Below are 27,647 nucleotides of genomic sequence, written 5' to 3'. Positions count from 1 at the left end.
ACACCGTTAACTTTTTTCACAGCTTGACCAGTAAATAAATGACATAGCTCTTATTAGGTGCCAAACCAAGGGCCGTCGGTAGACTGTCCAATAGTGAAGTATGGCTCGTTACAACCAATTTACACCAAATAACAGACAGTCCTCATGTCAATATGCAAAAATGTAATGTGGATTTTATTCTAGTGGTGCAAGCTTCGTTACTTCTTTAGGCATTGGGGCCCTGTGGTCACCTGCATTGCAGTGTGCTATGGATGCTGACATTCCTACAGTGCAAGACGTCATCAAGAAGTTCAGTACAACACTATTGTAACGACACAGGATTTCATATGGCTGAGCCGGCTATAATTACAAAAGGTTAACACACTTTCGATCATAAAGTATGAGTATACGCACAAAGAAGTAGGCAGACTTGCAGAAAACTTTGGTTAATTATGAAAAGGAACAGAAATGACTTCTCTGCTAAACTTCCCCTTCCCCACATTATGCAATATGGTTGCAAAAATATGTATCCATTATATTCTAATGGATACACCAAACAAGTGCTGTTCTCGATGGAATATTGCCATTCCATCAGTTTTTCAAAGGCAAAAAAACCTACCATAGTCTGCAGCACTACTTTCTGTCAAATCATGTATGGACCAGGAGCTGCCACCTGAACACGGGTCCTGTGTTAGGGGATAGGGTCCTGCCCGCGGGATTCATGACGATACGGGGTGGCAGTACACGCCGTACTCACAATCCCGGTGTGGGAATACCAATGTAGCATATCTACTCTGTATCCTTCCATGGCTACCTGAAAAGGAACGACGCACATTGAGGTAGGCATGTGTCTGCGAGAGACCTCTATCCACCTCCTGCTGACACTAAGCAAAAAAACTGATTGTCCTACAGCCGGTCGGAGGTGTGTATACTGCGGAGGCGGAGATAACATTTTTTTCATGCATAGTGTCAACCTCCTAGTGACAGCAGCACACACCCACGGTTCTTGTGTCCCCCAATGAGGCGAAAGAGAAAAACAATCGTTCACTATGTCAATGGATTCGTCTGAAAAGCAGACCACTCCTAACAGTCATGGTTTCCTTCTGGATGGAAGCAATGAGTGAATGGAAAAAAAAAAAAAAAAAAGGGGGGGGTTCTTTGTGAAGCAAATCCTGGAATACGTCCCATTAGGACACATGGAAGTCATGAGGGTAGAGGACAGCTCAAATCGAAAAACAAAACTGTGATGATCGAAAAGGTGGACTGGAATTGCATTGCTTTTAAAAATAATCTTGCCTTCGCACAGGCTTGTACCTTTTACCAAGGTCTAGAAGACAGCTCTTTTTCCGTCTTCGAATCCACACAATAGTATCCAGTTTTGCAGGGGTTCGGACGTCAGCCCCCAAACAGGTGGATGAACGCAGTGTGAAATCACCCCAACACAACAACCTGATTTAACAATAGATTGTTTTCTACCACTAGGTACCCTTTGGGGGTGTGTACACCCATTCAGTATTTGACACAAAGATTTGCTGCAAATATTTACAACATATGTTGGCTGTAAAAATGTTTTGTAAAATGTGTGGGGTTTTTTACTTGCATTTTTTCCCATTAAAATGAGTGAAAATCTCTGAAAGAATTGACATGCTGCAATCTTGAAACTACTTCAGATCTGCAAGGATAAATAATCACTGTGCATGAGGTTTCAGAAATATTCACTTTGCTAGGAAAGTGAAATGTTAATTTAATTTTTTGTGGATGAACTTTCAAAAAACACGATGTGTGAATATAGTGTCTAAGGTTACTTTCACATTAGCGTTTTTTTAGCGCAGCGCTTCGTGCGCAATAGAAACACATGCAAAAAACGCATCATGCATTTTGCATGCGTTTAGGTGCATGCGTTTTAACCAGTTTCTAGCCATGTTAACTCTTAAAACGCATGCGTTTTCAAACACAGGCGAGCGCAAGTCCATGCGCTCGCCTGCATTCCCATAGACTGTTACTTTGGCGCATTCTGTGCGCATGCGTTTTTTTGACGTCATTGATAGGATATAGTAGGGATCAACCAAATAGGGTAGCCAAAGTTTTTTATTACACATGAAACTTGTAAACCTGATTTAAACAAGACATTTCCTGATGACGGCTTCCCTTAAAAAGGGGTATTTCAGTCTACCAAAATCAGCGCCCATCTACCCAAGACCACGGCTAAGGAGGGAGAATGAAGCGGCCTTTTGTGCATGTGTCCTTCTCTATTCACGGTCTATGACGTCAATGACAAACATAGCTGAGTGCTCTGCGCTGTTAAAAGCCGCTGTTACACAGCGAAAAAGCAATTCAGCATGGCCATCAACAATGAAAGTGCTTTTAGCTGCTGTCATCTGCAAACAGTCAATCTGTATGGTGGCCTCAAGGTGTCTTATCAAGAGGTGACCGAGTGGAGGGATGATGTTATGGGAACAGCTGAGCAACCTTTACATCAGACACAGCAAGATGGTGGAGACAAACTGGAGAGAGAAATCGCACCTGCTTATGAAAGGCTTACACATTTCACTATTCGCATATAAAAGGACCCCGTGTTAGAGAACGTAATCACTGACTATGCTCCTTTTGGAGGGTAGGCATTCACTCTCAGTGGGGGCATTCAGCGCTTCAGCAACAGTTCCAGTTACGTGACAATGTAAGATGAAAACCTCACACTAATACTGTGTAATACAGCGCTTATTTGGTGCAGTTCTTGCAAAAAAAAAAAAAAATGTATATTACAGTTAATATTTATGAAAATTTCAGCAGTCTTGTCTGCAACATGAGCGAGCCACACATTCGGGTCACTTATTAAATTGTATACATGAAAGCAAACTAGCAATTACTGCTAGTCTTCAGATAGAAAGCAATAAACCAGGACAGAATAAATCACAGCTAATTTGCGTCCACTTGCCGTGGCCCTTGCACCCCGTTTTCTCAACAGAAAAGCACTTTCATTTCAAACACTCTGCTTAATAGGGAAAAGGTAATTTGTTAAACAATCTATAATTTTATCATCTCACTAGAAAACATAAAAATGCAGGGGAAAGCTTTCCACACTGTAAACGGCCAGTAGCCACTGCAGCTAGGCGCGCACATCTAGCCTGGCAGGAGCCATGCTGAATCCATGATACAGTGCTCTCTGCCCTGATCTTTGGCTCCGGGTGGGTGAGGTCACATGCCCTGTACTGTAATACCTTCTGCACAGCCAGGGTTCATTTAAATTTTTTCTATAATCAGGTTTTCTAAGAGCCTTTTTTCCTACTACTAAATAAGAGGGTTAATTTTTGTAGAAGACGGGAAAACAAGGCGATAAAGGGGGCCAATGACAAGAGTTACTGGTGGGTACAAGTTGTACAATATAGCTATAACATGCAAAACACAAGCCGCGGAGACACCACCACATGTTTCTCAACGCAAGCAATGACTAGCCAGTTCTTTCCCCAGGAAGGAACAACCACGGGAAGGGCAGTCTCCAATGAAGGAAACCACCTATGCCAAAACATGGTATCCATCCACAGACCTCTATATCGGGGTATTGCCTCTCATCAGTGTGGAGTAGGAAACTGGCCAGTAGGTGCAATGCCTAGTAGAAGACTGAAAAATGAGGATGAATGAACTCATGGAGATCAACATCCAACACTGCGGAGACACCATCACATGTTTCTCAACGCAGTGATTCTAGAGCAATGCCCCCATCCCTTATGGGAAATGTTTTGCATGTTTTTGCATATTTCCCATAAGGGATGGGGGCATTGCTCTAGAATCACTGCGTTGAGAAACATGTGATGGTGTCTCCGCAGTGTTGGATGTTGATCTCCAGGAGTTCATTCATCCTCATTTTTCACAGTACAATACAGCCAAGACCTGCCATACATGGAACAGAGCCAGCTCAATGCACATGCATTCGGCATATGGCATACACATATGCCATACACATACAGTTAGGTCCAGAAATATTTGGACACTCACATGTTTTGGCATTTTAGCCGTTTACCCAAATATCTTCAAGATACTGTTATATAATCAAAAAAGGCTTAAAGTGCAAACTCAACTTTAATTTTAAAATATCTATAATATTTAGCTGCCTCTTTTCAAAAAGGATAAAAGGTAACTTGACAATTATGTCAAAAGCTCTCTAACGGTCAGCATGGGCTTTTCCCTCATTAATCCATCAATAATTACACAGGTAAAAGGTGTGAAGCTGATTCTAGGTGTGGCATTTGCATTGGAAGCAATTACCGTGAACCCACATGCAGTGAAAGGATCTCTCAATGGAAGTGAAACAGACCATCATTAGGCTGCAAAAAAGAAGAGATCCATCAAATAAATAGCAAGAGTAGAGTGGTCAAATCAACAGTTTGCTCTTTTTTTCCCAAAATGTACCACACTGGTGAGCATGGGAACTCAAAAAGGCCTGGACGTGCATGGAAGACAACAGTGGTCTATGATTGCAAAATCCCTATAATAAAAAGAAAAACACTGACACAACATCTACCCAAGTTACTCTCCAGGAACTAGGTGTTTCAGTGGGTCAAGTCAACAATAAAAGAGAAGACGTCATGAGAGCAAATACAGAGGGTCACCACAAAGTGCAAAACAATCAGCCTTAAAAATACAAAGGCCAGATTAGACTTTGCCAAAAAAACATCTAAAGAAGCCAGCCCAGTTCTGGAAAAGCATTCTTTTGACAGATGAAAATAAGAACCAACTCAAGGGAGTACAGGAGGGGCAGAAGGTGAGACATCTGCCCCGGACACAGCAGGCAAGGGGGCACAATCGGGCTGCCTGAGGCGGTGGTACGAGGATTCTTCCCGGCGGAAGACAAAAATATTCATTTATCCAATTACTGGTGAACCGCTGAAATGAGGAGGCTTTGAAGAAAAATAGCTGTAATTCCTAAACGGGTCACAGGATATTTTTGTTCAAACCCTTTAACCCCTTCATGACATCTGATGTACGTTTAGGTCAATAGTAGTGTCCCAGACTTTGATGCAGGCTTGCACGTCGAGCCCACATCTTTCCCCGACCCATTTTATCAGCCATCATGTACCTTTAACAGCTGGTGTAGAGCAGTGCTGTGCACCTGGCTATTAATCAGTTAAATCCCGCTGTCAATCACTGACAGAAGGATTTAACATGCGCCAGCTGGAAGCGAGTCATTTATCCTGCCCATCAGCGCCCCTGTTAAGTGATACGGGGAGTTAATGTGTTGTCATGATAGCCGGGGGTTCACCGATGACCCCCATGCCTGTTATTACGATCCTCCTGTGAATGCTGGCCCAATGCTTAAGCACTGCTATGTATAGAACAGGTGATCAGACGATTGTGGCTTCAAGTCCCTTAAGAAGATTACTCAATACATTTAAGAGTGGGGGGGGGGGGGGAGAAGTTAAAAATATGAAAAAAAAAAAAAAAAAAAGTTCTATCACCCCCTTTTTGCTCCATTAAAAATAAAAAAACAAAAAACATTTGTTATTGCTGCATTCCTAAAAGTCCGATCAATATATAAAATAAATTAATCTGATAGGTAAACATGATGGGGGAAAAAAAAAAAAAAAAAAAAAAAAAAACACCTAGAAATAACTTTTTGGGGCTGCCAGAATATTGTAATAAAAGTTTAATCAAAACATAGTATCATCTACCCCAAGATGGTATTAATAAAAACGTGAACTCAGGGCGCACAAAATGAAGCCCTCACTCAACCCAAAAATGAAAACGCTACGGGTAGCGGAAAACAGACACTTTTTTTTGTAAAAAAACAACTATAACTATTACTGACCTGGAGAATCATATTGCTAGGTAAGCATTGCCATATAGCGAACATGGTAAACAATTGTGAAATTGCATTTTTTTCCCCCAATTTTAATGAACTTGGAATTTTTTTTCCCAGCTTTCCAGTGCATCACATGATAAAATGAATTGAGTCATTCAAAAGTACAAGTCATCCTGCAGAAAACAAGCTCGCAAGACAATAAAGGGGTTAATTAAACCTGAAAGCCTACACTTCAATTGCATCTGTTTCACTTTAAAATCCAAAATAGTGTCATGCAGAGCCCAAACATTTCTAAACCTAAACTACATCAGATGTCAGGAAGGATATACACGAGAACCACACTAGTTTAAGTGTTTCGTTATCAAGCTCAGGCAAGGGTTTCCCAGTGTTTTTTTTTTGGTGTGTCCATTGTGACTCTCCTCTCATACATTTTGGACCAAATTGTTACCTCACTTGAGTTTTGACAAAGTCTTCATCCCAGCCAGATCTGCTTTCAGATGGTCTACTGGTGACCACTACCTGGGTACCAGAGTTCTGCTCCTCCGGTCAGCCTGCGCCAACCTAATAAGTGTCTAAACTGCTTTTCAGCCCCACTGCCAAAGCTGGTCTTCCACCCACAAAGACCTACTTCATCTCATTTCCAACTGTGCTACTCTGAAAATACATGACTTTGCCAGGTGGCCAAGAACTGGCATCCAAGCACGCTCATTCACTAGAATTCGTACTGGGTTGTCCCAGAATGCTGGTGATAGGGACCTTATGGTAACAGCCTATTAGAGAACAGTTACATCATCTGTACAGTAGTAGAAGGAAGCTGTTGGACAATAGGGCAAATAGGGTCTTCTACAGTATTTAAGGTTGCATTGGAGGGCAGGGAATTGCTCACCTGTTGGAGTTGTGTAATACACAATATAAGAGCTTTGAGAAGGTCAGCTTCTGCAGATCCACAGCTTAAAAAAACAAAACAAAACACAAACAAAAAAACAAACTTTTTTTGGTTAACAGGTAGTTCCTTTGTGCTGCTGATGGAAACCAGAAATATTCCAGGAGACTCAAATACTTGGTGCGGTTTTACCATCTACGCTTTTCAAAATCATCCAATTTTCTTCATCAGGAGATATAATGATTGAGTTGCAGAATCTGTACATTAGAGAGCTTTCTGCAGGAAGCTGAATTTATGGTCAATACAGAGAGACAAACATACAACTATAAATAAGGATAGAACAAGGGCAGAACTTTAGTGGTGAACTGGCATGTTAATGGCTTATCTGGCAAGTTTCTGATAAGTGGGTGGAGCTTACAAGAAGACACCGACAAAGTTATTAGGCTGGTTTCACATTAGCGTTCCGGGGCTCTGCGGAAGGCTGCGTACATCCTCCCTGAAGCTCCGCCCACTTCAGCACTTATTCCATTTAGGTCCGCCTACTTCTGCATGTGTCCTGCGTACCCATCTATAACATTGGGTACGCAGGACATGCGGATGTAAGCGGATGCATTGTTTTGACGCGCCCGCCGTCTGCGCAAATCGCAACTTGTTGCCTTCCCGCGCGGTCGGCGGTCGCTTCAAAAAACATCCGCATACATCCACGAGTCTTGCATTCCCAATGTTAAAGATAGGCACGCAGGATGCATGCAGAAGTAGACGGACCTAAACGGAAGTGAGTGAGTGGGCGCAGCTTCAGGGAGGACGTACACAGCTCTCAGCAGAGCCCCGGTATGCTAATGTGAACATGGCCTTAGAGTTTACATTAGAATAATGCATAGCTGATAGCACTGCAGTCCCTGACTAAAGGATTTGGATTATCTCCCACCTGAAGATTCTGCATGAAGACTGGTGGTCTGGCAGAGCCACAGCATGTTTTGAAACAAACTCATGGTGCGTTTCTCCAGGTGAGGCAGCATTACCACCACTGGGGTCTTATTTGTCCCATAGACCACAAGTAATATTCTATAGATTGCATACATTTTCCTGCACGTGTCATAATGTGACTTTTGGTCACTTTATTTCCCCTTTTTTCCTTTCCTATGTAACTGGCAAAACATGGGTCAGATTCATTAAGACTGGCTTTTTGTATACACCTGCCTTACTAAGTCTTGCAGGAATAAGATGTCAAGAATTCATTAAAAGGCACATGCCATTTAATTAGTATGGCGCAGGAGTGGCGTGTGCCTCGCCAAAAGTTTTACTACAGTCAGGGACTGGGGTAACATTTCTGGAGTACAAAACACTGGCACTTTACATGAATTTTAAGAATGTGCATAACAAGTCCTGGCTCCTCTCCAGCTCTGCCCATTGTGGCTTCAGAAAGGATTTACATGCCAAAAGTTGCAGAATTTTTGCCTAACCCCAGATTGAAATGTTGCAACATTTTTGCGAAAAGGGTTTTACAAAAAAGTTTGCTGGCTTATAAAAAAAATAAAAAAAAAAAAATAAAATCACAACTGATGAATTGCCCTTATAGTTTTAATATCTATTCTTATTTAAGGATGCTGATTATCTTGTTAATGATGTTGGTCCAGGCAATCCAAATCACCACATTTATAATCTGATGTATGGAATTTACCCAATTGTACTGATATGGACATTGTAACGAGTTGTTTTTAGTCCATCTCTTACTTTCTTTGTATCGCATATATTGTATATTTTATATAGGTTTCATTGCCTTGTATAAAGTGCTGCTCACGATTATTGGCACCCATTCATTGTTTTCATAGACTGTACAATATCTTCAGACTTCATATGGAATTGTACCATAGTAATATCCTCAGGATTTTTTCATTAGTGGTCCAAAGTAATACAACACTAAAACATTGAAAATTGCAACATGTAAAAATTGAAAAACAAAGAAGAAACAGAACAAACAGCATGTGCATCAATAAAAGGCACCCATAATTAATACTTGGTTGGACAACCTTTGACATTGATGACAGCCTCCAAACATTTCTTGAAGCCATCTATAAGATTCCTGCACTTCTAAGCTGGTATTTTCTCCCACTCTTCCTTTGCACTTTGTTCAAGCTCTTGAATGTTTGCAGGGTTCTATTTCCCAATGGCAGATTTCAGCCCACCCTAAAGATTTTCAGTGGGATTGAGGCCAGGACACATTGCTGGCCATTTTAAAACTGCCCATTTTTTTAATTTTTCAACCATTCCGGTTTACTTTTGGATGTTTGCTTCAGGTCATTGTCTTTCTGAAGACTCATGATTTTCAACTCAAACCAAGGTTTCTTACACTGGGTAGGACATTTTTCTCTAATATATCTTGATGATTCTCTGATATCATGATCACTGTGATACGGTCAAGGCCTCCAGGTCCAGACGCAGCAAAGCAAACCCACAGCATTATGGATCCTCCATCAGACTTAACTGTTGGTAGGGTGTTCTTTTCCTTATAAGCTTCATTACGCAGTCTGTAAACAAACTGTTGCTTTACATTACCAAAAACCTCTATTTTTGTTTCTTCTGTCCACAGAACATTTTCCAGGAATGTCAAAAAGTACCTTGCCAAACCACAATCAAAGATCAGTTGGTCCTTTTTATGCCTTTTCTTCAGCAATGGTTTCTTCCTTGTCTTTGCCCATAAAGCTCTGCTTGATTTAGTGTGCAGTGTATGGTACTTGTTTAAACCATGACCCCAGACTGCTGCCAGTTGGCCTTCAGGTCAGGGCTGCCATCAGGGCATTACTGCACTGACTGGTGTATGGGGCCCGGTGGGCAGAGGGGGCCCACATCGGGCCCGGTCTCCTCTGCTCACCGGGCCCTACCGGCATGCTAAATCGGGCCCTCAGCGCTGCGGCATATAGCTATTGACATGCGGGCCCGCGCCCGCATGTCAATAGTTAACAGCCGCCAGCAGCCAGCGGCTGGCAGCTGACATCCGCCGCAGCGCGCACCTCGCCGGCATCTGACGTCATTGTCAGTCGCCGGCGAGCGCGCACTTCTGCATGGAGGGACGCCCGGAGCTTCGCCGCTGGACCGTGACCAGGTAAGAAGAGCTTGTGCTTTTTTTTTTTTTCTTTTTATTCATTGAGAGCAGGGGGCAGAATGCGACAGTGAGACACAGGAAGGGGCAGAATGAGATACGGACATGATTGGAGACACAGGGGGTAGGATGAAAGACATGGGGGCATGACTGGAGACACTGGGGGCAGAGTTGGAGACAGATTGTGCAGGATCATGGGGCAGGATGGATACGATGGAGACAGATGGGGCAGGATGGAGAAATCGTATGGGGCAGAATGGATACTCATGAGGTTGGGATGGGAGAACGTATGGCTGAAGCCAGGAATGAGATACATGGGGGCTATGAAGGGGGATATTATTACCACAGGGTCTAATTAAGGGATATTACTGTAGTGATGTATTCATTTTATTTTTTGAGTATACGGTTTTAAATCGGGGGCGGTACTTTTACTGTGTAGAGCGACACTATGCTGCCTTTTTTTCATGTGATGTAATGTAGAAGTTGGGAAAAATAAGTAATGTGTTCTGCAAGCGGAGCTCTAGGTAACTTATTTCCTGCAGAGATGAGCCCTGGCTGGAAGACGTGATGGCGATCTGTGCTGGATGAAAGATGAAAAACAAAGATGAAGGACTTCACCTAGACACGTCACTGGTGAGTTAGTGTGTTACCTATACACTGACACTATACACTGTTTAGAGGCCCTGTGTATATTGTCATTGATCACTGTATTACCTATACACAGATACTGCATACTAAGTACAGATCTCCTGTGTATAATGGCACTTATGGTGATAGTATAGTGTTTTGTTTTTTTATTACTGATCAGTATTGTAGTATTCAGTCACTGTGGTGGTAATATGTGGTCTGGTCATGGTGCGGTGGTATTTGTTCCTTGTATGTCATATTATTCGGTCACTGTGGTGGTAATATGTGGTCTGGTGGTATTTGTTCCTTCTGTGTGGTATTATAGGTCACTATATGGTCTGGACATGGTGCAGTGGCATTTTTCCCTTGTATGTGATATTGGTCATTTTAAAAATTGAAAAACAAAAATATACCTAAATTGTATCACATTTTAACAAATATTTAATAGGTTACAGTAGATTAGGGCATGGCCAAAAGAGTCTACCGTGTTATGGTGGCGGCTTAAAAATCTTTTGGCCAAAACAAAAGCTACTGGCTATATGTGTAATCCGGTGATGGGAACTGTTAACGTGTGATTGCTGAGAAGTGGAGTTTTTCCCAAGAGACAGCGATGGGACTTTGGACAGTTCGAGGGGTGGAGGCGGAGCTGGGGTGGAGCCTGGGCGGAGTCTCAATGGGTCCTCGAAATTCTTAGTGGGAGCCCTGCTTCAGGTCTTTGGATGTTTGTCGTGGTGCTTTTTTCCATCATTTGTACCAACTTTCGAAGACATCTCTTGTCAATTTTCCTCATGTCCAGGGAGGTTCTTCTTGAAGGTTTCATGCTTGGCAAACCTCTTAAGGCATTGTGCACTGAAACTGGGATACCAAGGTCTTTGGAGATGGCCTTATACCATTTGGAGTTCTTAAGTTTGCTAATAATATCAGTTGTAATGTCCTCAGCCAGCTCCTTTGTCTTCACCATTGTGACAGAGGAACAGGGCCTACCATGTGGCTTTTTTAAACACTTATTCATTGGCTAATTCATGTCACATGGTCACCAACAGTCACAGGCGATTCTCAATTGTGATTTACCACAGGTGAGTCAAAATGCGTTTCCATACTAATTTAATGTGAAGGGTGCCAATTAGAGTTGAGCGACCGGGCGGATCGGGTTTCGTGAAACAAAATTTGTTTCGGATGAAACTGGTCCGACTAGGGCAAAAAAAGTCGGAGTTTCGTCGGAAACCCGACCCCAATGCAAGTCAATGGGGAATAACTCAATAGCTCAACTCTAGTATACAATACCAGTTCTCTCTGTGTTAGGGGATGCTCACATGTTGCATTTTTGCAGCTTTTTTTTTTTCTGTAACACCAGAGTGGCATCTACAATGAGTGTTTCTCACCCAGTCATTTGAATGACATGCGTTAAGTTGTAGCAAAATCATGGCAGGCTTCAAAATAAGCATGGAAAATAAATTCAATGTGTGTACATGAGATTTCAGAAGTCTCCTCAGTTATGTTGGTACTGTAAAAAGCTGCGTATTTTACACACCAAATACGCTTTGTAAAAGATGCCACATGTGAACACACACCTAGAGCCACCACATCCTCATACCTAAAGGTCATTTATTATCTCTCCGTACTTCCCATTCGCTGTCAGTGCAGTTATGTGATCTCCATATCTCTACTTGACAATGTACATTTAGTGTGTCGCTCATTCTGAAAGTGTAAGTGACAAATCTCTTCTGCTTAGATTTTGTTTTTTTTTCCTAGCAGCCGCCCTTCTGTCGGCTCAGAGTGGGATTAACACTGAATTCTCTTGTTTGCCAACATATCTACTAACCTGTACCATCTTAGTGCTGAAATGTCTAGCAGCATATTTATTGTATTTGATCACAATCCAAAAGACTGCTACAGGCCATATGTTCTACAATATAAGCTACTTAGAAGTGCAACACATCGGTATAATGTGCCCAAGTAAATATTTATATCCAGTTTAAGAAAATTCCATAATTTGGAAGTAAAGATCATTTCCTCAAATAGAAATAAAATACCTGTATAAGGGGGTTATAGTAGTGTGGACACCAACGCCTAGTGTATGGGCACCCCGTACCCATCTTACACTAAACTAGACCGGCTGCATGAAAACAATTTCTAGGACCTCCTACACTACCAAGGCCACATTCACATGTCTGTAAATCATAAATATACCATATAGTTTTACTGACACATTGGAAAACAAAACCATAATAAATCAGTAGGATTATAAATGCTATGCATATCTACAGCCCATAATTCTGATATGAAGACAACAGCTGCATTCATGGTAAAATAGTCTAAATAATCTGTAAAAAATTCTTTAGTCTCAAAAAACAAAAACAAACGAAAAAACTTATGTTGTGTGACTAAAGCAGATACAGGTGTTTCTCACCAAAATTAGAACGTCAAAAAGTTAAAATTATTTCAGTTCTTCAATACACAAAAAAGTCAAACTCATTATAGAGAGTCATTACTAAAAGAGTGATCTATTTCAAGTGTTTATTTCTGTTAATGTTGACGATTATCGTTTACAGCCAATGAAAACCCAAATGTCATTATCTCAGTTAATTAGAATAATTACCGTATATACTCGAGTATAAGCTGACCCTAATTTTGCCACAAAAAACTGGGAAAACTTATTGCCTCGAGTATAAGCCTAGGGTGGAAAATGCAGTAGCTACTGGTAAATTTCAAAAATAATAATAGATACCAATAAAAGTAAAATTGAGACATCAGTAGGTTAAATGTTTTTGAATATCCATATTGAATCAGGAGCCCCATATAATGCTCCATACAGTTCATGATGGCACCACAAGATGCTCCATAAAAAATACGCCCCATATAGTGCTGCACTAAGGTTAATAATGGCCCCATAAGCTGTTCCATAGATATATGCCCCATAAAGGTTGATGGCCCCATAAGATGCCCCATATAATGCATAAAGGTTATGTCCCCATAAGATGCTCCATGAAATATGCCCCATATTTTGCTGCTGCGAATAAAACAAAAAAAAAAAAAATTAATAATGACATACTCACCTCTCGTTGCTGGGGGCCAGGTGCCGGTGTCCTGAGCAGGCAGGGACACTGGCGCGCTATGGGGGTCCAGGTGCCGGTGTCTCCACTGGCTCAGGGCCCTTGCACCCGCGATATTCACCTGTCTCCATTCCACCTCCAAGCGCCACTCCGTCTTCGGGGTCTCTGCAGTGACTGTTCAGGCAGAGGGCGCGCACTAACTACGTCATCACGCCCTCTGACCTGAATGTCACAGCCAGAGGATGCGGAGGACAGAGCGACGCTCAGCGGTGGAACGGGGACAGGTGACTATCGCATATGCTCCCCCATCATACTCACCCCCTCCTGGCGCATCTCTGCAGTCCCTGCTTCTCCGATGCCAGCAGCTCCTTCCAGAGTTCAGCGGTCACGTGGTACCGCTTATTAAAGTAATCAATATACACATTCATTACTTTAATGAGTGGTACCACGTGACCACTGAACACCCGGAGACGATCTGGGAAGCAGGGGCTGCAGAGACCGGCCAGGAAGGGGCGAGTATGATCTGACAGCTGCGCTCCCCCTCCTCCGCCGACCCCCTGGTCTATGATTCGAGTATAAGCCGAGAGGGGCACTTTCAGCCTTAAAATGAGCTCAAAATCTCAGCTGATACTCGAGTATATACGGTAAAAAAAAAAAAACGCAAAGGCTTCCTAAGTGTTTATAAAAGGTCCCTCAAGCCAGTTTCACATTTGTGTATGGAGTAGCTGTGGAGGAATGCGGGCTTCCTCCGTGAAGCTCCGCCCACGGCCACACCTCCTCCAGTCAGCTCCGCCTTCATCGGCATACGGCCTGGGTACCCCATCTTTAGCATTAGGTACGCAGGCTGTGCCGATGTATGCGGATGCCTCCGCATGCGTCGTTTTGATGGTGCGGCGACCGCACCAAAATGCAACATGTGTTCGGCGCAGGTCGCTGCACCATCAAAACGACTCATGCGGAGGCATCTGAATACATCGGCATGGCTTGCGTACCTAATGCTAAAGATAGGGTACGCAGGTCGCATGCCGACGCTGACTGGAGGAGGCGTGGCCGTGGGCGGAGCTTCACGGAGAAAGTCTACATCCCTCCACAGCTACTCCATACGCAAATGTGAAACCGGCCTTAGTCTGTTTCAGTAGGCTCCACAATCACGTGAAAGACTGCTGACTTGACAGATGTCTGGAAAGCAGTCATTGAAGCACTCCACAAGAAGGGTAAGCCACAAAAGGTCATTGCTAAAGAAGCTCGTTGTTCACAAAGTGCTGTATCCAAGCATATTACTTGAAAGTTGAGTGGAAGGAAAAAGTGTGGTAGATAAAGGAGCACAAGCAACCAGAATAACAGCAGCCTTGAAAGGATTGTTAAGAAAGGGCCATTCAAAAATTTGGGAGTGGACTGCTTCTGGAGTCATTGTTTCAAGAGCCACCACAAACACAGACGTTTACAGGACATGGGCTACAAGTGTTGCATTCCTTGTGTCAAGCCTCTCATGACCAATAGACAACACCAGAAGTGTGTTTCCTGGGCAAAGGAGAAAAAGAACTGGACTGTTGCTCAGTGGTCCAAGGTGGTGTTCTCAGATGAAAGTAAATTTTGCATTTCATTTGGAAATCAAGGTCCCAGAGTCTGGAGGAAGAGTGGAGAGCCCACAATCCAAGCTGCTTGAGGTCTGGTGTGAAGATTCCACAATCAGTGATGGCTTAGGGAGCCATGATATCTGCTGGTGTAGGTCCACTATGTTTTATCAAAACCAAAGTCAGCGCAGTCATCTACCAGGAAATTTTAGAGCATTTCATGCTTCCCTCTGCCAACAAGCTTTTTGGAGATGGAGATTTCATTTTCCAGCAGGACTTTGCACCTGTCCACACTGCCAAAAGTACCAATACCTGGTTTAAAAACAACAGTATCACTGTGCTGATTGGCCAGCAAACTCACCTGACCTTAACCCGATAGAGAATCTATGGAGTATTGTCAAGAGGAAGATGAGAGACACCAGACCCAATAATGCAGACGAGCTGAAGGCTGCTATCAAAGCAACCTGGGTTTCCATAACACCTCAGCAGTGCCACAGGCTGATCACCTCCATGCCACGCCACATTGATGCAAAAGGAGCCCCGACCAAGTATTGAGTGCATTTACTGAACATACATACTGCACACAGATGTCACATACATACACATGGATCTCACCAGTACTGTTTTTTTTTTTTTTGGAGAGATGTCCCCATTTAGAACGTCTCCAGGTCTATATGTTAAACAGAGGCCTTAAAATAAGGTGTGAACACAGCCCTAGGACCCCTTCACATGTAGATTCCTGTACTGAAAAAAAAAAAAAAAAAAAAAAAAAACCAAAAAAAAAAAAACACAATACTGGTATCCATGTGTATGTATGTGACATCTGTGTGCAGTCCGTGCCTTGTCAGTGTGACACGTATGGAATGAAGTGTAGCACCAGTAATGGGAGTTTTATTTATTAACTATGCTCAAAGGTAGAGAAATGAAGTGTAGCACCAGTAATGGGAGTTTTAGTTATTAACTATACTCAAAGGTAGAGATAGCTATGAGAAATCTTATAGATAGATGGATATGTCAGTGAGATGGATGTATCAGTGTGATTTCTAATCCGTACTTTGCATGCTTATTTTTCTGTACTTGTACTTAAAAAAGCTGGGGGCTGATGTTAATATTCTGAGAAGGTTCTCAGGCTATTAATTTCAGCTCACAGCTGTTTACTTAGCCTTTAATGATCATTGGAGAGATTCCCTCCCTCCTAAAAAAAGAAAAATACATTATGTGGGGTCACCCCTATATTTACCAACCAGCAAGGCTAAAACAGACAGCTGCAGTCCGATATTAATAGCCTAGGAAAGGTCCCCCCTCCAAGACTAAGAACATCAGCCCTCAGCTGCCGGATAAATGGCGCCTCTATTAGATGCGCCAATTCTGGCACTTAGCCTTCGCTCTTCCCACTTGGGTAATAGTTGTGGGGTTGATGTCAGCTGATATATCTTTGTTGACATCAAGTCCAGGGTTTAGTAATGGAGTGACATCTATCAAACTAACCCCATAGTCAAATTTAATAAAGACTGAGTAAAGTCCTTTAATTGAAAAGCACTCCTGACCCTCTTACCGATTTATTCACCAAGAGATAAAAAAAAAAAAAAAAAAAAAAAAAAGCCAAGTTATACTCACCTGACGGATAATCCATTAATGCCCATGTCTCACGACCGATCTGTATGGTGATCAGTGATTCGACCTCTCACCACACCAGCTGGAACACAGCATGAGAACATGTGACATCATTAAGGTTACGGCTGGTCACAGGCAGCGCTTTTCAAGCTCAGCACATCTGGCACTAATGGATTATCGGGGAAAGGAGAGTATAAAACTTTGCTTTTTTTTAATTTTTGCTGAATAAATGGGTACAAGTTTTGGGGAGTGTAGTTCAAATAAAGAACTTTACTCTGTCACTTTATTAAATTTGACTGAGACACCTCTCCATTCTAAACCCTAGGCTTGATATCAGCAGACATAAAACAGCTGAACACCCCACAACTCTTACCCTACTTGCCACCACATCAGGACAAGTGGAAAGAGCAGAGACAAAGCGCTAGAGCTGGCGCATCTAAGGGAGGTGCCATTTCTGGGGCAGCTGGGGGCTAATGTTCTTAGTCTGGGAGTGGGGACAATAGTCATGGCCCCATCCTAGGCTATTAACCCCTTCATGATCAGAGGTATTTTCGTTTTTTTTGCTCCCTTCTTCCCACAGCCATAACTATTTTATGGTCAACATGGCCATGTGAGGGCTTGTTTTTTGCAGGACAAGTTGTACTTTTGAACAACACCATTAGTTTTAACATATAGTGTACTGGAAAACAGGAAAGAAAAATCCAAGTGCAGTGAAATTGCAAAAAAAAGTGCAATTACAGGTTTTTGTTTTTTTTTTTAACCATTTTCACTAAATTCTAAACCTGACCTGCCATTGATTCCCCAGGTCATTACGAGTTCACAGACAAACATGTCTAGGTTCTTTTTTTTATTTAAGTTATAAAAAAAAAAAAAAATCCAAACTTTGGTAAAAAAAAAAAACGAAATTAAAAAAGCGCCTTTTTTCACAAGACCCATAGCGTCTCCAATTTTTGTAATTTGGGGCTGGATGAGTGCTTGTTGTTTACACGCTGAGCTGACTTTTTATTGATACCATTTTGGTGTATATACAATCTTTTGATTGCCCGTTATTGCATTTTATTGCAATTTAGCGGCGACCAAAAAACGTAATTCTGGTGTTTGGAATTTTTTTTTTCTTGTTACGCCATTCAGAGATCGGATTAATTTTTTTTACGTTGATAGATTGGTATAGCTGCGTTCAGAATCGCCCAAATGTGTGCATATTTGATTTTTTTATTATTTTATTTTGAATGGGGCGAAATGGGGGTGATTTGAAGTTAAATTTTTTCAATGTTTTTTAAAACTTTTTTTTTCCTTTTTACTATTTGCATGCTTCAATAGTCTCGATGGAAGTCTAGAAGCTGAAGTTGTCAGATTGGCTCTGCTACATACAGGCGATGATCAGATCGCCTGTATGTAGCAGAAACACTCAATTGCTATGAGCGCTGACCACCGGGCGGCGCTCATAGCAATCTAGCTATGACAACCATAGAGGTCTGCTGGAGACCTCTGGCTGTCATGCTAACCCATCGATCAAGTGACTGGGTCAACGATGGGTGGGATTTCTGGTGCGCTTACCTGAAGCGCGTGTTAAATGCCGCTGTCAGATTGACAGCGGCATTTAACAGGTTAACAGCTGCAAGTGGATCGCGATTCGCCACAATTCAGCTGTTAAAAACAGCGGAGATGTGCCAGGAAAGATGTGGGCTCAGCGCTGGAGCCCATATCAAAGGGAGGGATTCAGGCGTGGCATATTATTACACCCAATGTCGGAAAGGGGTTAATATCAGCTCACAGCTGTCTGTTTAGCATGAGAGCTGCATTCAGCAGCAGATGCCGGTAGGTATCACACTGAGGATATCTGTGTGTCATCAGGGTGCACATGTGCAGCGCGCATTTTGTCCATCAAGCGTGAAGGGGGAAAAAAGAACCCTACGTCATGTTTTTCAAACGGACACACGGCAAAAAATATGCAGGATACAAAAAAAACAAAAAACAAAACCTCATTGTGGGAACTAAGCCTTACAATAGGCCCTGCAGGGTTTAGGCAAGATAACCAATAACCCAGATTCATCAAGATTGGCATTTTTCATGCTGATCTCAAGGAGGAGGGGTGGAGCAGGAGGCGCCTGGGAGGGACGAAGTAAAAGTCTCTCCCCTCCTGAAATGTGCCCCTCACCCTTGGGATTCCACAGGATCATTGTTTTCTTTTAATTAAAAGAGCTAGGAAGAAACTCTGAAGCTCTTAACACAAGGGTGCAAACTTTTTTTTGCAGCTGCAGCCATCTGGCTCTTTTGACTGAAGCACATGGAGACCCCATGGTACAACTAGTCACAGCAGGCTCTGGAGGTATTGAATCTGGAAAATGACCTATAATAACAGAATGCAATCTGAGACTAGCCGAGCACATAACCGGAATTCCTTTCTCCACGCGCCCATATTTAGCTACCTCCAAAACCCTGCATTATGGAGTTATAAAGCATAGCTAACAAGAATTACGTACGGTAGGCGTATTTGGTCTCTATGCGCAGATAAAATCCAGCGGAACCCAGTGGTTGCACAACCAACACATTCAGAGCTTTGGGCCATCCACAATTCTGGACAGAAACTCTTATTCTCAGACATGGGAGGAGGGAGGCAGCCCAGCCCAGGGGGGGGCAGCAGAGTATGGGAGGGAACAGCCTAGGAGATATAAGGCAGACCCTCATTTTCTACTGGCAAGAGGACCGGTTAGCTGACGCGGTCAAGGGAACCATGTAACTAAGATTTGGACCTGTGATCACGTGCTACATAATATGGTAATTGCAACCTATCTATAGACTATCCTTGTACTACACTTGTGACTGTATACCTGTATATTGTTCTTGTCTTGTAAATATATACCTGTATATTTCTAGTGTGCCTTTTCGGTGATTCAATATAAAATTAATCTTGGGCTGCTCTTTTATCTCGATTCACCATGTCCGCACACTTGTTAGTCAATTGTACGCTACCCGGGTTGATTTCTGACCCGATATAAGCCTGCTGTCGGACGGGGCTTATGTCGAACGAGGAACTGGTGACAGAATACCGTATTGTTTAGCGAGGAACTCTGGCAGTGACGGCTGGGAGGTTTAAATATATATCCCCAGCCTGGACAGGTGATATACATCCCCCTTACTGGGAGCGCCTCACTAACTCGTACCTCTAAGGTAAGCCTTTCCGGTGGCTATTTGCCCTCAGTGCAGTTCCCTGACTGACCTGGAGCAAGTGGTGGTGCCAGAGAGCTGATCCCTGCCTGTCCTTCTCTCCCCTCCCCCAAGGTGAGTGAAGTCGACACCCCTTCCTCTGTGAGAGCCCTCACAGAACCCATTAAGCAAATGGGATACTTGCATTTTTTTTTCCAAAAAACATGCAGCAAAAAAAAAAAAACAAAAAACCTCAAACTCATTGTGGGAACTAAGCCTTACAATAGGCCCTGCAGGGTTTAGGCAAGATAACCAATAACCCAGATTCATCTACACAGGCATTTTTCATGCTGATCGAGGAGGGGTGGAGCCGGAGGTGGCTGATTTTTATAATTTATTTATATAGCAACATTGATTCCATGGTGCTTTACATGAGAAGGGGTTACATACAAATTACAGATATCACTTATAGTAAACAAACCAACGACAGACTGGTACAGAGGAATAAGTACCCTGCCCTGGTGGGCTTACATTCTACAGGATGATGAGGAAGGAGACAGTAGGTTGGGGCGTTTCAGTGGCTCTGGAGTTGGTGAGGTGGCAGCGTGGTCATTGCACACTACTAGCTTTATTGAAGAGATGGGTTTTCAGGTTCCGTCTGAAGGATCCAAATGTGGTGGCTAATTGGAAGTGTGAGGCTATGTTCACACGTGGCGGTTTTTTCGCGTTTTCGACGCGCGATTTTGCCGCAAAAATGTGAAAAATAAGCATCCCATGCAATCCTATGGGATTCCGCAATGCTGTGCTAATGCTGTGGTTTTTACCGCGGCGTAATCGCTTCGCATGCTCATTAATTTAGCGGAATTGCGGCGATCCCGCACCCATAGGAATGCATTGTTCTGCTTACTTTCCGCATGTGGCTGTGCACACCATGCGAAAAGTAAGCAGAACATTTGCGGATGCTACCCACGGTCCGGAGGAGAGGAGACTGTCCTCCGGGCTTTGGGTACCATATCCCTGTAAAAAATAGAATTTAAAATTAAAAAAAAAAAAAAAAATAATAATTGTTATTCTCACCTTCCGGCGTCCCGCCTCTCTCCATGCTCCCTGTCCCAGTAATCCTTTGCGAGCGATGACGTCCATTCTCGCGGGATCGCAAAGTCTCGCGGTCATCGCGAATGACCGCGAGACCTCACGATCCCACGAGAACGGATGTCATCGCGATAATTCTCGCAAAGGATTACTGGGACGGGGAGCGTGGAGAGAGGCGGTAAGGCTGCGCGGGACGCCGGAAGGTAAGAATAAGGCTGGGTTCACACGTAGCGGAACTCTCGCGGAAATCACCGCGAGAATTCCGGAATTCCATTCCGCGGGAAAATCGCATTTTAAATTCCCTTGATTTTCCCGCGGAAAAACTAGCATTTTGCAAGCTTAATTAGCTTGCAGAATTGCTAGCGTTTTCCAAGCGATCTGGAGCATCGCTTGGAGAACTGATTGACAGGTTGGTCACGCTCGTCAAACACAGTGTTTGACGAGTGTGACCAACTTTTTACTATTGAGGCTGCCTATGCGGCATCAATAGTAAAAGATAGAATGTAAAAAATAATAAAAAAAAAAAAAATATTGTTTTTCTCACCTTCCGACGTCCCGCGCACCCTTCCCGCCTCTCTCTCCACACTCCTGGTCCCATTAATCCTTTGCGACAATTACCGCGATGACGTCTGTTCTCGAGGGATCGCGACATCTCACGGTCATTAGCGATGACGTCGCGCGAATGACCGCGAGACTTCGCGATCCCGCGAGAACAGATGTCATCTCTCGCAAAGGCTTACTGGGACCGGGAGCGTGGAGAGAGGCGGGAAGGCTGCGCGGGATGTCGGAAGGTGAGAATAACAATATTTTTTATTTTAAATTCTATTTTTTTACAGGGATATGGTACCCAGAGCCTGGAGAACAGTCTCCTCTCCTCCGGACTGTGGGTACCATCCGCAAATGTTCTGCTTACTTTTCGCATGGTGTGCACAGCCACATGCGGAAAGTAAGCAGAACAATGCATTCCTATGGGTGCGGGATCACCGCGATATTAGTGAGCATGCTGCGTTTTTTTTACCGTGAAGAGATTCCGCCGCGGTAAAAACCGCAGCATTAGCACAGCTTTGCAGAATCCCACAGGAATGCATGGGATGCTTACTTTTCGCGGCAAAAATGCGCGGAAAATACCGCCGCGGAAACGCGAAAAAAACTGTACGTGTGAATGAGGCCTAACAATATATATATTTTTAATTATTTTTTTACATCCCATCTTTTACTATTGATGCCGCATAGACAGCCTCAATAGTAAAAAGTTGGTCACACTGGTCAAACACTATGTGTGACCAACCTGTCAATCAGTTCTCCAAGCGATGCTACAGATCGCTTGGAAAACGCTAGCAATTCTGCAAGCTAACACTTGCAAAATGCTAGTTTTTCCGTGGGAAAATTGCGGGAATTTAAAATGCGATTTTCCCACGGAATGGAATTCGGAATTCTCGCGGTAATTTCCACGAGAGTTCCACTACGTGTGAACGTAGCCTGAGGGAACAGAATTCCAGAGGATGGGGGACATTCGGGAGAGGATTTGGAGGAGATTGGGTGAGGAACGAATAATTGCAGAGGCGAGAAGAAGGTCTTGGGAGGACCAGAGTTTACGTGAAGGAAGATATCCGAAGATTAGCTTGGAGATGTACGGAGGAGAAAGGTTATGGATGGCTTTGTAGATCAGTTTTAGTAGTTTGAAATGGATATGCTGGGGAATTGGGAGCCAATTAAGGGATTTGTAAGGGGGGGAACCAGGGGAGTAGCAGGGACAGAGATGAACTAGTCAGGTGGCAGAGTTAAGGACAGACTGGAGAGGTGCAAGAGTGTTAGAATGTAGGCTACAGAGGAGGATGTTGCAGTAGTCATGGCTGTAGATGATTAGGGCTTGCACAAGCATTTTAGTAGATTGAGGGTTGAGGAAAGGACTGATTCTGCAAATATTTTTGAGCTGCAGGAGGCAGCAAGCACTTGGATGTGTGGCTTGAAGGATAGGGCAAAGTCAAGGGTTACTCCGAGGTAGCAGATTTCCGGTACAGGAGAAAGTGTGATGTAATTTATTGTGATGAATAGCTCAGTTAGGGAACATATATGAGATGAAAAAAAGATAATGAGTTTAGTTTTGTCGCATTGAGCTTTAGGAAGTGAGAGGAGAAGGGCAATATGTTGATTGGGATTCAGGACAGCAGAGAGGTGACATCTGGGCCAGAGAGGTAGATCTCAGTGTCATCAGTGTACAGATGGTACTGGAAGCCATAGGACTTTGAATTGACCCAGACCAAGGGTATAGATCGAGAATAGTAGGGAGTGCTAGGATAGAGCTTTGAGGTACTCCAGAGAGAGGGCGTGATGGGGAGGTAGTGTGGGAGTAGGAAATGCTAAATGTGCGGTTGGTTAAGGCCCCGTCACACTAAGCGACTTACCAGCGATCCCGACACCGATATCAAGGTGTCAGGATCGCTAGTAAGTCGCTATGTGATCACTGGTGAGCTGTCACACAGACAGCTTCACCAGCGATCAGCACACGATGCCGAGCGTGCGGCATCGCTGGCCACCCCTGTAAAAAATAGAATTAAAATAAAAAATAATGTTATTCTCACCTTCCGATGTCCCGCGCAGTCTTCCGGCCTCTCTCCACGCTCTGGTCCCAGTGATCCTTTGCGAGAATGACCGCGAGAATGTCACGGTCTCGCAGCAGCGACGTCTTGCGGTCATTCGTGCAAAGGATCACTGGGACCGGAGCGTGGAGAGAGGCCGGAAGACTGCGCAGGACATCGGAAGGTGAGAATATATATATATATATATATATATATATATATATATATATATATATATATATATATATATATATATATATATATATATATATATATTTTTATTATTTTTTTTTTTACACCTGATCGTTGGTCTCCCGCCTGTCACACACAGCGATGCGTGCTGGCCAGCGGGAGACCAGCGACCAAAGAAATGTCCAGAGATTTCCCAGAGCGATCAGCGATACCGGCAGGGGGGCCGCTCGCTGATCGCTGTCACACACAGCGATCTCGCTGGGGAGATCGCTGTTACGTCACAAAAGTTGTGACTCAGCAGCGATCTCGCTAGCGAGATCGCTTAGTGTGACGGTGCCTTATGGCATGAGGAGATCCAGAATAGGACAAGGTCTTTGACCTCAAAAGGAAGAGAGGATCTGTAGTAGGAGGCAGTTGTCAACTGTGTTTAGGGCAGAAGACCGGTAAAGAAGGAGAATAGAGAGTATAGAGAATTGTCTTTTTGCCTTGGCTGTAAATAAGTCGTTAGTAATTTTGGTCAGGGCAGTTTCAGTGGAACGGTGGGGACGGAAGCCAGATTGTAGGTTGTCAAACCTGGTTTATTAAAGGGAATCTGTCACGTATTTTTTCGACTATCAGCTGCCGGCACTGCCATCAGGGGCTTATCTACAGCATTCTGTAATGGCTGCAGAAAAGCCCCCGATGTAACCTAAAAGATAAGAAAAACCAAGTAATTTTATACTCACCCAGGGGCGGCCCGGTTCGGCGCTTCCCATCTTCTAACCGTGACGTCCTCTTCTTTGCTTCGTGGCTCCGGCGCAGGCACACTGCTCTGCCCTGGGAGGTGCCGGACCAAGACCAGACCCGGACCGCCCTTGGGTGAGTATAATATAACTCGCTTTTCTTATTTTTCAGCTTACTTCGGGGGCTTATCTACAGCATTACAGAATGCTGTAGATAAGCCCCTGATGGCGGTGCCGGCAGCTGATAGTTGAAAAAATAGGTGACAGATTCCCTTTAAAAGGTGTACACAGGAGAGGCACGAAATAGACGTCCATGCTAATTGGACTATAAAGCTCAGACTGCTTGCAGGTCTCAGACTCAGAAATACATGGAGCAGTCATGCTTGGGTGACCCACAGTCAGTCCATGTATTGGCAGTCAGTGCTCAAGTGTCTGAATGAGTCCTTTCTTCAATCATGAATTTGACAAATGGGGGGCCCCAACCATTTAAGTCGCAAAATTTAGCCTTACGTTGCTAAAAGAAAAATTAGAAACTTTTCAAAGATTTTCACAACAAACTTTTGGCGAAAAAGCGCTGAGGACTCGGGTTCTATGTATTGACAGGAATAAGAGCAGCACGCATATGGCTGTAAGGCTAAGGCTATGTGCCCACGTATGCAGATTTTTCCTGAGAAAAACCGGACTCCTCAAGAAATCCACTTTTTTTTCTCACGTTTGCTTGTTTTTTTTTGCGTTTTTTTTTTTCAGAGCATCCTAATACAATGAACAGTGGCAAATCCGCAGACTTTCTGCAAAATTAATGAACATGCTGCGTTTTTTTCCGCGATGCGTTTTTTGCGGAAAAAAAATGTATCATGGGCACAAAAATTGTGGAATGCATTCTAATAGGATGCTTAATGTATGCATTTCTTAAGCGGTTTTGCAGAGGCAAAAAAAACAAAATCGCGAAAAAAAAAAACACGAAAAAACCTGAACATGTGCACACAGCCTAAAACACTGTCATATTGCAACATGTAACTACATGTAATGATTTCCTATTGTGTCACGTTGCGACCTACTGCAAGAGAGTTGAGAAAGATTTCAAATGTGTTGGATTTTCCGTCACTTGTAGCATATGTCTCAATTGTCACAAATTAAAGTGAAAGTCATATGCAACATGTGACCCATGTGCGACTTACTGTATCTGCAACTCAGCGAAGCTGCACAGTTTTTGCGGGCCACAAACCCAGACTTATTAAGGGTGGCTGATTGTAGGCACGTTGCAGTCTCCAATCCCCAGGATGCGCCCTCCCTGGAGATCACTCTGGGTACAAATCCCACCCTGGAGGAGGTATAACATCATCACAGCGATCTCGGAATCTTGCAAGGCGCCTATGTAATACATGGGGTTACCCTGATCCGCAGATTACTAGCTAATGAACACCAACCGATACAAGCTATGGATTTTCTGGATAAGGTGCCATAAATGCCTGCTATAGGTCACATTGGATTAAATATTAACTACTAGGTGCCTAAAAGGTGAAATCTTGCTACAAGCTTCATAAATGAAGAGGATCAGGGCATCTGAAGAGTGAAGCAGTCCACTCCCTGTACAGTCAAAAGCCACATTGGGTCAGATTCCCATGGCTGAGCAGATTGTTGGAGCTCCCCTTTAAGAGATCAGCTGGCGCCCACCTACCTGCGATGTCCCATAATTGCAGTCGGACCAGGGTCTTGCTGTCCCAGTTGATGACTTTGAGGGCGAAGTCCACCCCTATGGTGGCCCTGTAGTGCTGAGAGAAGAGCTGGTGCACGTAGCGCTTGATGATGCTGGTCTTCCCCACACCCAGTTCTCCGATCACCAGCACTTTGAAGAGGTGCTCCCTGCGCTCCGGGCCCCCCGCGGCAGCCCCAGGCTCCCCGGCCATGTAGTCACCGTCCGCCGCCGCTTACTCGCGACGCCTAGTGCACCAGCTCCAAACGCGTGTGTACGGCGCGCTATGTCCGCATCCCTCGCTGCGAGCACAGGGGAGCCGCTCTGCTCACACGCAAACTTTTCTGCACGCAAACTTTTTTTTCCTCCACTTTTCTCTCCTCCCAGTTACTCAGGGAACCAACCACCTGACTGCAAGTCACAGGACAGGAAGCGGCCTCCGGGCGAGGAAGGAGGGCGCGGCGAGGAGCTACACAGCCGGCCCGTCCTGTCACCGACCTTCCCAGATAGTCCGGAGCCGTGCACAATCCACAGGCCCCGCCCCCTACACTGGCCACGCCCTTACCGCGGCAGGTACATGCCCCTCATGCACAGTGGCACTCACTGTCCCCATTGGGGTATGTTCACACTGAGTTGTTTTAGGAGGCTTCAAAACCAGTATTTCAATCGGAATCTGTTTCAGGAAACTCCCTTTTTTAAGAGTTTTTCTTTTCCTGAATAGTTATTGGGGTGTCTGCACACAGAGGATGTACAGTCATGGCCAAAAGTTTAGAGAATGACACAAATATTATACTTTCACATGATCTGCTGCCCTCTGGTTTTTATGTGTGTTTGTCAGATGTTTTTATCACATACAGAAATATAATTGCAATCATATTATGAGTAGCAAAAGGTTATATTGACAGTTAGAATGAGTTAATGCAGCAAGTCAATATTTGCAGTGTTGACCCTTCTTCTTCAGGACCTCAGCAATTCTCCCTGGCATGCTCTCAATCAACTTCTGGATCAAATCCTGACTGATAGCAGTCCATTCTTGCAAAATCAATGCTTTTATTTTGTCTGAATTTGAAGGTTTTTGTTTGTCCACCCGTCTCTTGATGATTGACCACAAGTTCTCAATGGGATTAAGATCTGGGGAGTTTCCAGGCCATGGTCCCAAAATCTCTATGTTTTGTTCCCTGAGCCATTTAGTTATCACTAGTGTTGAGCATTCCGATACCGCAAGTATCGGGTATCGGCCGATACTTGCTGTATTGGAATTCCGATACCGACTTCCGATATTTTTTCAATATCGGAAGTCGGCATCGGAATCGGAAGTTCAAAGTTGATTGACAGCCTGACGTCATCATGATGCGCGGTGTGTGCGCATCATGATGCGCCGTCATTTCGGGCCTTCCGGGGGTCTCTGCCGGCCTGCCGGGGGGGCTGTGTGGACTGCCCGGGGTCTGTACCGGCCTGCCAGGGGGCTGTGCCGGCCTGCCGGTGGTCTGTACCGGCCTGCCGGGGGGCTGTGCCGGCCTGCCGGTGGTCTGTGCACCCTGTGGGGGTCTGTACCGGCCTGCCGGGGGGCTGTGCCGGCCTGCCGGGGGGCTGTG

General features: G+C 44.1%; 1 protein-coding gene across 1 annotated transcript in view; it reads right to left on the bottom strand.

The window, feature by feature from the left end:
- RAB32 (RAB32, member RAS oncogene family) overlaps positions 1 to 26,544 on the bottom strand; it is a 71,803-nt gene extending 45,259 nt beyond the window's left edge. The window contains exon 1 of the mRNA XM_073557675.1: positions 26,038 to 26,544. Coding sequence (XP_073413776.1) covers positions 26,038 to 26,266 — 229 coding nt within the window. The 5' untranslated portion in view covers positions 26,267 to 26,544. The remainder of the gene's footprint in view (positions 1 to 26,037) is intronic.
- Positions 26,545 to 27,647: the final 1,103 nt, after the last annotated feature.

Source organism: Dendrobates tinctorius, unplaced genomic scaffold (assembly GCF_039654945.1).
Source record: "Dendrobates tinctorius isolate UK_male_01 unplaced genomic scaffold, ASM3965494v1 ptg000250l, whole genome shotgun sequence".
Lineage (NCBI taxonomy): Eukaryota > Metazoa > Chordata > Amphibia > Anura > Dendrobatidae > Dendrobates > Dendrobates tinctorius.
Note: the sequence above shows the minus strand (reverse complement) of the source record. Positions and strands in the feature narration are given on the sequence as shown.